At 46.0% G+C, this 12,521-nt stretch overlaps 1 protein-coding gene across 1 annotated transcript in view; it reads right to left on the bottom strand.

Annotated features, from left to right (window-relative positions):
• CASR (calcium sensing receptor) overlaps window positions 1-8,366 on the bottom strand; it is a 73,312-nt gene extending 64,946 nt beyond the window's left edge. The window contains exon 1 of the mRNA XM_073668664.1: window positions 7,940-8,366. Coding sequence (XP_073524765.1) covers window positions 7,940-8,127 — 188 coding nt within the window. The 5' untranslated portion in view covers window positions 8,128-8,366. The remainder of the gene's footprint in view (window positions 1-7,939) is intronic.
• Between the last annotated feature and the right edge of the window lie 4,155 nt (window positions 8,367-12,521).

Below are 12,521 nucleotides of genomic sequence, written 5' to 3'. Positions count from 1 at the left end.
TTGCTGGAAAAATGAGAAATCGCTGGTCAACTTTTAACCCTTATAACTTCCTAACAAAAAAAATTGTTGCAAAAATTGTGCTGATGTAAAGTAGACATGTGGGAAATGTTATTTATTAATTATTTTGTGTGACATATCTCTCTGATTTAAGGGCATAAAAATTCAAAGTTTGAATATTGCAAAATGTTCAAAATTTTTACCAAATTTCCGTTTTTTTCCACAAATAAACGCAAGTCATATCGAAGAAATTTTACCACTATCATGAAGTACAGTATTGTCACTAGTGATGGGCGAGCACTAAAATGCTCGAGTGCTCGACCCAAGCAACGAGCCCAATGTAAGTCTATGGGAAACTCCAGCATTTTTCAGGCTGCTCCCCCTGGCGGTCTGCTGAGGGACTACAAATTGCCCAAATCGATGGGAACAGTGCTCAAATGGCATGGAGACAGCATGAGGAAGAACCCTGGAAGCATTTCTGACTCCCAGGTCACTGCTGTCAACAACGATGTCAGAGGTATTACGCTACTTTTACGGACTCATAATAAAACCTACAAAAAGGAAACCAAAATAGATTTTCCTGGGAAATATGTTACATCCTTTCCAGGGTAATGACTTGTATATAAGGCAAAATAAATAACCAAAAACAAAAATACTCCTCCACACCTTGGGCTATGTTCACACATAGCGTTTTTGATGCGTTTTTGCACTTTTGCCTTGCTTTCAACCGTAACAAATGCATTCACCGGGAAATGTCATTTTAACATTTTTTATCTGGCCATGTGCTGTGTGCGACATCATCAGACACATCCTGTTTCATTTATGAAGGAGGGACTCTGAAAGTCACAAAGCCTATTTTTATAGGGCCATCAGGCGGCCTTTACTATTCTTAAAGGGCCAGCAGTCGGCCCTCACTATTCTTAGAGAGCCATCAGCCGCCTATGCTTTGTTGTTACCATTACTAAAAGTGGGTATCCTATACTGTTATTGCGTATGCAGTGAGTGGCAGGGCTGCCCAAAATTTGGATGCACTCCAATACCCCTTTGAAGAGACTAAGAGGAGGGCCTCCTGAAAACAATGTTCCCATTATTAGGAAGTGGGTCTCCCATACTGTTTGCCTATGCAGTGAATGCAAGGGCTGCCAAAAATTTGGACCTACTCCAATACCCCTTGGAAGAGATGTGGAGGTCAGAGAGCCTCCTGAAAACAATGTTCCCATTATTAGGAAGTGTGTCACCCATAGTGTTGGCCTATGCAGGGAATGTAAGGGCTGCCAAAAATTGTGAGGCACTCCAATGTCCCTTGGAAGAGACGTAGAGGGCCTCATGAAAAAATGGTCCCCTTATTAGGAACTGGGTCTCCCACAGTGTTTGCCTATGCAGTAAATGCAAGGGCTGCCAAAAATTGTGAGGCACTCCAATGCCCCTTGGAAGAGACATGAGGAGGACCTCATAAAAAAAAATGTTCCCATTAGAAAGGAGCGGGTCCTATACTTGTAATGCCCATGCACTAAGTGTTTGGGCTGACAAACATTTACCCCTGGGGGGTATACATGAACATACTGTATACAAATTTTTTTTTTACGGGCATCATAAACACCCTTTAAACAAATTATGTGGGTGTTGCATCAAGGACCATGGTCACCCTGGTGATATGGTGGTGGAGGACGAGGATGAGGAGAAGGAGGAGGACAAGAGCAAATAGCCAAAATCAGGAAGCATATACCCATGTCTGGGTGTGAAAGGTACATGGGAATACACCTCCCAAAAAAAGACACTGGATTTGAGTTTATGTTACGCTGCTATCATTCGGTGGTGTTGAGAAGTCTGGCCCAATCCAGCCCTTGTTCATTTTTATAAGAGTCAGCCTGTCAGCATTTTCAGTTGACAGGCGGATGTGTTTATCAGTTATAATTCCACCAGCGGCACTAAAAACCCTGTCTGATAAAACGCTAGCGGCAGGGCAGGCCAGGACCTCCAAGGCATAGAGAGCCAGTTCATTCCATGTGTCCAGCTTGGATACCCAACAATTATAAGGCAGGGGTGGCAAAACATCACGGAGGATGTTGGTACGGTCGGCAAGGTACTCCCTCAGCATCTTCCCAAACTTTGCACTCCTTGTGAGAGTACCCCGCGCCTCAGGGCCTGTGCGATGGGAGGGGCTGAGAAAACTCTCCCAGAACTTTGACGGTGTTCCCCTGCCTCTGCTGGATTGGAGTTGTGTCTCTCTCGGCTGTACTCCTTGGTTGTTCAACTAACTGTGCCCTCTGCCGCCAGCGTTTTCAGATGGGAATTTTTTAAGAGTTCCGCAACAAGGGTCTTCTGGTACTGCCCCAGACGTGTCCGCCATAGGAATAAGAGATATAAAGTTCTCCTTGTAGCGTGGGTCTAGAAGTGTCCCCAACCAGTAATGACTGTCACCCAAAATTTTGAGAATGCGAGGGTCATGAGAAAGGCAGCGTAACATAAAGTCAGCCATGCGTGCCAGACTACTAACAGGCAAAACTTCCGTGTCCTCACTAAGAGGACGACTGACCATGCTCTCCTCCTCATCCTCCTCCTCCTCCTCCTCCTCCCTGTCCTCAGGTCATCCACGCTGAACAGACGGTATGACAGTTGTGCAGGTAGTACCCTCTATAGCGCATGAAACTAGCTCCTGTCCTTCCTCATCCTCATCCTTCTCATTGTCACCCAATCCACGTTGGGATGAGATGAGGCTGGGCTGTGTGTAATCAACCTGTATGGTTCCTTGCTCCATTTCATCATGCTTCACCTGCAATGCATCCTCTTTGATTGTGAGCAGAGAGCGTTTCAGAAGACAGAAGAGCGGGATGGTGATGCTAATTATGGCGTCATCGCCGCTCACCATCTTGGTGAAGTCCTCAAATTTTTGGAGGATGGTACATATGTCTGACATCCATGTCCACTCCTGAGGTCTTATGTGTGGAGTCTGTACTGAATACTGACGGTCTTCTTGATGCTGGTACTCAACAACTGCCCTCTTCTGCTCACAAATCCTTCCCAACATCTGCAGTGTAGAGTTCCAACGCGTGGGGACATCACACACCAGTCTGTGAACCGGAAGCTGCAAACGCTGCTGAAACACTGCAAGGGCGACAGAAGCTGTAGGAGACTTTCTAAAATTGGCACACAGGCGGCGTACTTTAGCAAGCAGATCCAGCAGCTCTGGGTAGGATTTGAGAAACTGCTGAACCATGAGGTTAAGCACATGGGCCAGGCATGGTACGTGTGTGAGCTCGCCTCGCCTCAGAGCCGCCACCAGGTTCCGGCCATTGTCACACACCACTATGCCTGGCTGTAGGTTAAGAGGTGTGAGCCACAGATCTGCCTGTCACCTAAGCATATTAGCTTCAGCACAGCCTGTTGCCGCTTGGCTGAGGCAGTGCTGCAGTGCTTCCAGCTTGTGACTGATGTGGTCATTTCAGAGATGGAGGCTGAAGAGGAGGAGGAGGCTGAGGAGGATGAGGTGCAGGAGCTGTAGACTGTGGGGGCAACCCTGATTGACCTATGGCCCGCAATTCTTTGCATCGGGAGGACGTGTTCCGTCCCAAGGTCCGACTGGGTCCCGGCTTCCACTATGTTAACCCAGTGTGCCGTCAGCGAGATGTACCGCCCCAGCCCACAAGCACTTGTCCACGTGTCCGTGGTTAGGTGGACTTTCCCGGTAACTGCGTTGTTGATGGCATGGCTAATATTTTGGGACACGTGCTTGTGTAATGCGGGGATGGCACACTGGGAGAAACAGTGGTGGCTGGGGACCGAGTACCGAGGGACGGCCGCCGCCATCAGGTTGCAGAATGCTTATGTCTCCACGAACCTAAAAGGCAACATTATGAGCGCAAGCAGTTGCGAAGTGTGGGAATTTAGTAGTGTGGCCTGTGGGGCGTTGGCTGCGTATTTGCGCTTGCGTTCCAAGGACTGGGGTATGGACAACTAAATGGTGCTGGGACAAGGATGTGGACGTGCTTCCTGATGCTGCTACTTGAGAGTGCGCAACGACAGGTGCAGGGCAGGAGGCATCTTCGCATGCACCATGGACAGGGGATTGGCTTGCATGCACAACAGCGGAAGAAGCAGTGGTGCCACCCGCAGACACTGTTCCTGGACCCTGGGGTTCGGCCCACAAAGTCGGGTGCTTTGCTGCCATGTGCCTGATCATGCTGGTGGTGGTCAGGCTGGTAGTTTTGCCACCCCTGCTGATGCTGGCCTGGCAGGTGGCGCAAATGGCCTTTTTGGGGTTATCGGCAGAGTCTTTAAAAAACAACCAGACTCGGGAAGACCTAACATTTGTAATGGCAACTTCCTTCGTGTTGGTGTTACGGAGAACGGTTGCCCGCCTTCTGTCTGCGGTCACCACACTGCTTCTATCCTGCCTCTTGGGGTGCTCTGCCTCCCTCCCCCTGTGTGCTGCTGTCCTCGCTCTGCGTGTCCTCCTGCCAGGTTGGGTCAGTTACTATATCTTCCACCACCTCGTCTTCCTCTTCCGCACGCTGGTCCTCCTCCTTTCTTTCTGGCAATTGAGTCTCATCATCGTCCACCTCGTGTGACACTTTCCCACCGTCGCCTTCGTGTGACCATGGCTGCTCAAATATTTGGGCATCGCTACACGCGATCTCCTCGTGCCCCGCTTCAAGTGGACCGGGCGAGAGACCCAAATCTATAAATGGAAAAGTAAACAGCTCTTCGGAGTGTCCAAGTGTGGGATCAGTTGTCTCCGGGCACTCGGCATGGTGGGAGGAAGGAGGATCAGGGTGAGGAATATGCAGTCCAGACTCACGGCTACTGAGACTTGACCATGTGGAAGACAGGGGGGTGGTGGTGGTGGTGGCTAAGTGACTGGAAGCATTATCTGCTATCCACCTTTTGACACTGCTCTGTGTTCAATAGTGCTCTGCGGTCCCCTATTAATTGGGACAGGAAGGTCAGGTGAGAAGATGTGGGTGTTTGTTGTGGCACAATTTCAGCTTGCCAAGGGCCTCGGCCTCTGTATGCACCATCACCATCACGTCCAGTTCCCCATCACTTGCCACGCGTCTTGCCCATTTTAAATGGAGGACAATATCTTCCACGCTCACTACAAATGGCTGAATTTGGAGCGAACTTATATGTGATCTGTGTGACGGACAAACCACAGTTTTAAATAACTGGCCTGCAGGTAACTATTTTTAAAAGCAAACTGGTGTCAATTGCATCACTGACACACTGAAACTAAATTTTGATGGAGGCCAGAAATGGCAGTATTTTCAGCGCAATTATATGTGATCTGTGTGACGGACAAACCACAGTTTTAAATAGCTGGATTTCTAGCGCTGTAATATGGAAAGGACCTGGCTGTATTCTGCAGTGCCAACAAGCAAATGGCGCAGAAAAACAGTATTCTCTGGATTGCTTTTTAAGCAAATAATGAGGATTAAGATCCAAAAAAAAAAAATTACTCCTGGGCCCTGAGACCTGGGGCTATGTCTAGAAATATCTAACAGCAGCAGCAGCAGAAGGCAGAACTGGAATGGAGCCTCTTGTGCTATATGCACTGCAGTCTGCTATATACACTGCCTGCCTGATATCTCTGCAGATGGATTAGTCCTCAGAAGGACTGTTTGTTGAGATGGAAATGTGTAATATACTTCTCTTCTATCTACACTAACTAGAAACAAGCAAATCTCTCCTTAGCTCAGCAGCACCTCTCCCTACTCTGCCTCATTGCGGAGTAGACTGTGACGAGCATGGCGGCGCCCGGTCTGATATAGACCTGATGACACTGTGCGGCCAGCTAATCACTGTAACGCCACAACCAACATGGCTGCAGCATTACAGTGTGTGGCAGACAATCCCTGCATGTTCATTGGCTCTCTAAAGAGCGACAAACATGCAGGGAGGGGACCCGAGCTCCCGCCGAGCAACCCCAGAAATACTTGGCGAGCGCCGAGCATCTCCAGCAGTGAGCAGTAGCGAGCATGCTCGCTCATCACTATATGTCACAGAATCAGATCAGGAGGATCCGTTAAAGCGTTCCAGAGTTATTACCACATAAAGTGACAGTGGTTGTAAAAATTGGCTCGGTCATTAACGTGCAAACCACCCTCGGGGATAAAGGGGTTACGCTTCTGACAAGGTTTCAAGGTTTCCGAGGACAAATCTTAACACGGGAACTGGCACCAAGTCAGACAAGCAGACCTGATCACCGGGCATCTGCGCTTGATGTGCCGCCGAGAAGGAAGCGGCTCCATAACTCACATCCTTGACTGGTTTCCTGAATGGTTTTATAATTATAATCCGGAGATATTGTAATGAGTGTAAACAGCCTGATGGGGCAGAGAGCCCATAATAAGTCCAGCATTCACAGAGTTACCAACACTAAATTGGCAATTTCAAGCAGATTTAGTCCGGACCCCAGTCCCTTTACTTGACCAAGACAAATCCTACCTTGAAAGACCAACCGGGGGTAGCGTGTATGTAAACTCTGCCATTTTAGTACAAATTTTCCAGGACCGTTTCCAAAAAAATCAGGACCGGTCTGACAAATCCGGGTCAGTTGGCATTCATGAAGTCATGATAGGGTTGTCGGCCTGAATCAGTAATTATTCAAAATGAAAGGCATTTTCCTTGGCTAACATGAGTGCTCAATGTAATTACAGGAAAACACGTATCTATAGGTTGATATAACTATAAATCAGAAAACGATCCGCAGTGATGGATGATTCTGAGTGACGGCGCTGCTATCAGTCATGTGACAGGACACGCGTGAGTGTAGTGTGGAGTGGGCGGTATAGGGGAACCAATGTCCGTGTATCATGGACAGAGCGACCTGACAGCTGGAGAGATGGACCATTCATAGTGAGGACTGGCTGCCCAACGCCTGGTCGAAAGCCCAACCACCGAGCTCGTAAAAATCATCTATTGCTTCAATCAGTTTTCTTTATGGTAAATGTATGTTTGATATTTAATTTTTTTTTCTAATTTTTCATATCACGATCTATATATAAAAAAATCATACCGTCTTCTAGCTCTTACAGTAGACTACACTTCTTGTTTCGTAGAGAAGACTGTTCAACAGTTTCACGATTGCAATGAAAGGTATATTATACAAAAAGTAGATAACACAGGATCCACCATTCACAATACGTGATGTCACAGCTCACCTCCTCCTCCTCCTCTATAATGACTGATAACAACTCTATATACAGCAGATGACACAGGATGCACCATTCACAATAGGTGATGTCACAGCTCACCTCCTCCTCCTGTTCAATGACTAATAACACCTCTATATACAGCAGATGACACAGGATCCACCATTCACAATAGGTGATGTCACAGCTCACCTCCTCCTCCTGTACAATGACTGATAACACCTCTATATACAGCAGATGACTCAGGATCCACCATTCACAATAGGTGATGTCACAGCTCACCTCCTCCTCCTGTTCAATGACTAATAACACCTCTATATACAGCAGATGACACAGGATCCACCATTCACAATAGGTGATGTCACAGCTCACCTCCTCCTCCTCCTGTCAATCACTGTAAAGCATTGATATGTTGGCGCTGTAATCGATAAGGAAGAGACACACCAGGGACAATCAGGCAGGCGAGACACGTTTTATATTCTTCTGCTTTACTAAGATGCACCTGAGATAATAATGTTTAACTCCGGCTCGCCCAGGACCTCCCCAGGAACTCTAAATAATGGGGTACATGGGGGAATTTGCTCACCATACCGCTTATTACACCAGCAAATGCTGATATTTGCCATAATTGTTTTATAAATTTCAAGACAGTCGTTACAAATTTCTCCACCTGTGTATCTGGTCACCAGCCATAGAAGGCAAAAGCTCAAACATCTCCCTATTGGGCAGCCCTGAGCATGTGACCCGAAATAGTGGGTAACCTCCTCACCCTGATATTGCACATCCATTACCTGTTACATTCCAGGGATTCAGGTCTGGACTCCAGGATCTCATCCTTAGAATTAACTCCAAAATGAATGGGGAAGAGGCCGCCGAGTATGATGTCTCCCTTCTTCTGGGCTCTGGTGTTCGGTCCATAGCTGGTGGTGGTGTCCCATAGGAAGCTGAGCAGCAGGAGGCAGCCCATGTACTGATTCATCCTTCTCCTTTGTGGTGTCTGGATTCAGAAGAAGGAGACAGAGAACGTGTGGCATGAAGCACAATGTCAGGTAGCGGCTGTGAAAGCTGAATGCTGCTATGGATTGTGGAGGCCCACGGCCTCATTTCTACAGTGGGAGAAGTGGAGGAGAGGCTGTCGCTGAAGTGCTAATGTCTCCAATCGGGTTTTTGCCATCGCAGTCCTCAGGTCAATGCAACGAATCGTCATGTGAAAGACATGTCCCTTCAAAAGTGAGAAATTTCACAATTAATAAATGTAATTCTCAAAGACACCGCACATTCTCCACATGTATAATACATTTCTAAGCGACTTCACCAGCAGAATAGTGAGTGCAGCTCTGGAGTATAATACAGGATGTAACTCAGGATCAGTAATGTAATGTATGTACACAGTGACTGCACCAGCAGAATAGTGAGTGCAGCTCTGGAGTATAATACAGGATGTAACTCAGGATCAGTAATGTAATGTATGTACACAGTGACAGCACCAGCAGAATAGTGAGTGCAGCTCTGGAGTATAATACAGGAGGTAACTCAGGATCAGTAATGTATGTACACAGTGACAGCACCAGCAGAATAGTGAGTGCAGCTCTGGAGTATAATACAGGAGGTAACTCAGGATCAGTAATGTAATGTATGTACACAGTGACTGCACCAGCAGAATAGTGAGTGCAGCTCTGGAGTATAATACAGGAGGTAACTCAGGATCAGTAATGTATGTACACAGTGACTGCACCAGCAGAATAGTGAGTGCAGCTCTGCAGTATAATACAGGATGTAACTCAGGATCAGTAATGTACTGTATGTACACAGTGACTGCACCAGCAGAATAGTGAGTGCAGCTCTGGAGTATAATACAGGAGGTAACTCAGGATCAGTACAGGATCAGTAATGTAATGTATGTACACAGTGACTGCACCAGCAGAATAGTGAGTGCAGCTCTGGGGTATAATACAGGATGTAACTCAGGATCAGTAATGTAATGTATGTACACAGTGACTGCACCAGCAGAATAGTGAGTGCAGCTCTGGAGTATAATACAGGATGTAACTCAGGATCAGTAATGTATGTACACAGTGACTGCACCAGCAGAATAGTGAGTGCAGCTCTGGAGTATAATACAGGATGTAACTCAGGATCAGTAATGTAATGTATGTACACAGTGACTGCACCAGCAGAATAGTGAGTGCAGCTCTGGAGTATAATACAGGATGTAACTCAGGATCAGTAATGTATGTACACAGTGACTGCACCAGCAGAATAGTGAGTGCAGCTCTGGAGTATAATACAGGATGTAACTCAGGATCAGTAATGTATGTACACAGTGACTGCACCAGCAGAATAGTGAGTGCAGCTCTGGAGTATAATACAGGATGTAACTCAGGATCAGTAATGTATGTACACAGTGACTGCACCAGCAGAATAGTGAGTGCAGCTCTGGAGTATAATACAGGATGTAACTCAGGATCAGTAATGTAATGTATGCACACAGTGACTCCACCAGCAGAATAGTGAGTACAGCTCTGGAGTATAATACAGGAGGTAACTCAGGATCAGTAATGTAATGTATGTACACAGTGACTGCACCAGCAGAATAGTGAGTGCAGCTCTGGGGTATAATACAGGATGTAACTCAGGATCAGTAATGTAATGTATGCACACAGTGACTGCACTAGCAGATTAGTGAGTTCAGCTCTGGAGTATAATACAGGATGTAACTCAGGATCAGTAATGTAATGTATGTACACAGTGACTGCACCAGCAGAATAGTGAGTGCAGCTCTGGAGTATAATACAGGAGGTAACTCAGGATCAGTACAGGATCAGTAATGTAATGTATGTACACAGTGACTGCACCAGCAGAATAGTGAGTGCAGCTCTGGGGTATAATACAGGATGTAACTCAGGATCAGTAATGTAATGTATGTACACAGTGACTGCACCAGCAGAATAGTGAGTGCAGCTCTGGAGTATAATACAGGATGTAACTCAGGATCAGTAATGTATGTACACAGTGACTGCACCAGCAGAATAGTGAGTGCAGCTCTGGAGTATAATACAGGATGTAACTCAGGATCAGTAATGTAATGTATGTACACAGTGACTGCACCAGCAGAATAGTGAGTGCAGCTCTGGAGTATAATACAGGATGTAACTCAGGATCAGTAATGTATGTACACAGTGACTGCACCAGCAGAATAGTGAGTGCAGCTCTGGAGTATAATACAGGATGTAACTCAGGATCAGTAATGTATGTACACAGTGACTGCACCAGCAGAATAGTGAGTGCAGCTCTGGAGTATAATACAGGATGTAACTCAGGATCAGTAATGTATGTACACAGTGACTGCACCAGCAGAATAGTGAGTGCAGCTCTGGAGTATAATACAGGATGTAACTCAGGATCAGTAATGTAATGTATGCACACAGTGACTCCACCAGCAGAATAGTGAGTACAGCTCTGGAGTATAATACAGGAGGTAACTCAGGATCAGTAATGTAATGTACACAGTGACTGCACTAGCAGATTAGTGAGTTCAGCTCTGGAGTATAATACAGGATGTAACTCAGGATCAGTAATGTAATGTATGTACACAGTGACTGCACCAGCAGAATAGTGAGTGCAGCTCTGGAGTATAATACAGGAGGTAACTCATGATCAGTAATGTAATGTATGTACACAGTGACTGCACCAGCAGAATAGTGAGTGCAGCTCTGGGGTATAATACAGGATGTAACTCAGGATCAGTAATGTATGTACACAGTGACTGCACCAGCAGAATAGTGAGTGCAGCTCTGGAGTATAATACAGGAGGTAACTCAGGATCAGTAATGTAATGTATGTACACAGTGACTGCACCAGCAGAATAGTGAGTGCAGCTCTGGAGTATAATACAGGATGTAACTCAGGATCAGTAATGTATGTACACAGTGACTGCACCAGCAGAATAGTGAGTGCAGCTCTGGAGTATAATACAGGATGTAACTCAGGATCAGTAATGTAATGTATGCACACAGTGACTCCACCAGCAGAATAGTGAGTACAGCTCTGGAGTATAATACAGGAGGTAACTCAGGATCAGTAATGTAATGTACACAGTGAATGCACTAGCAGAATAGTGAGTTCAGCTCTGGAGTATAATACAGGATGTAACTCAGGATCAGTAATGTAATGTATGTACATAGTGACTGCACCAGCAGAATAGTGAGTGCAGCTCTGGAGTATAATACAGGATGTAACTCAGGATCAGTAATGTAATGTATGTACACAGTACCTGCACCAGCAGAATAGTGAGTGCAGCTCTGGAGTATAATACAGGAGGTAACTCAGGATCAGTAATGTAATGTATGTACACAGTGACTCCACCAGCAGAATAGTGAGTGCAGCTCTGGAGTATAATACAGGAGGTAACTCAGGATCAGTAATGTAATGTATGTACACAGTGACTGCACCAGTAGAATAGTGAGTGCAGCTCTGGAGTATAATACAGGATGTAACTCAGGATCAGTAATGTAATGTATGTACACAGTGACTGCACCAGCAGAATAGTGAGTGCAGCTCTGGAGTATAATACAGGATGTAACTCAGGATCAGTAATGTAATGTATGTACACAGTGACTGCACCAGCAGAATAGTGAGTTCAGCTCTGGAGTATAATACAGGATGTAACTCAGGATCAGTAATGTAATGTATGTACACAGTGACTGCACCAGCAGAATAGTGAGTGCAGCTCTGGAGTATAATACAGGAGGTAACTCATGATCAGTAATGTAATGTATGTACACAGTGACTGCACCAGCAGAATAGTGAGTGCAGCTCTGGGGTATAATACAGGAGGTAACTCAGGATCAGTAATGTATGTACACAGTGACTGCACCAGCAGAATAGTGAGTGCAGCTCTGGAGTATAATACAGGAGGTAACTCAGGATCAGTAATGTAATGTATGTACACAGTGACTGCATCAGCAGAATAGTGAGTGCTGCTCTGGAGTATAATACAGGCAGTGTTCATACTGTTTAGATTCCAGGTTATAATGTCCTGGAAGATGAACATGTTAAATCCTTGAATAAGGAATCTTTTATGTACATGGAGGACATTCCACCCTTCGCACCCCGGAGCCCCCGGCATGGCCTTCTGATTATGGGAATCTGGTACCTGGAAGTTACGTGACCTGAGAGCTATGAGAGAACTTCGCTGAGGTCACGGGTTTGTACATGACTCCTGTGCTGTACACGGCACATCATTTACATTATATCATTTATATTACACAGGAGACTTTTCAAACTTCTCAACACTGGAGCAAAAGAGTCACCAGAGTAATCCAGAGAAAAGCAGAATCCCGCAGGTTACTTCTATGTAAAAAGTCAATAAGT

Source organism: Phyllobates terribilis, unplaced genomic scaffold, assembly GCF_046119375.1.
Source record: "Phyllobates terribilis strain yellow unplaced genomic scaffold, ASM4611937v1 Scaffold_2__4_contigs__length_985480577, whole genome shotgun sequence".
Classification (NCBI taxonomy): Eukaryota; Metazoa; Chordata; class Amphibia; order Anura; family Dendrobatidae; genus Phyllobates; species Phyllobates terribilis.
This window is presented reverse-complemented; position numbering and strand designations above follow the sequence as displayed.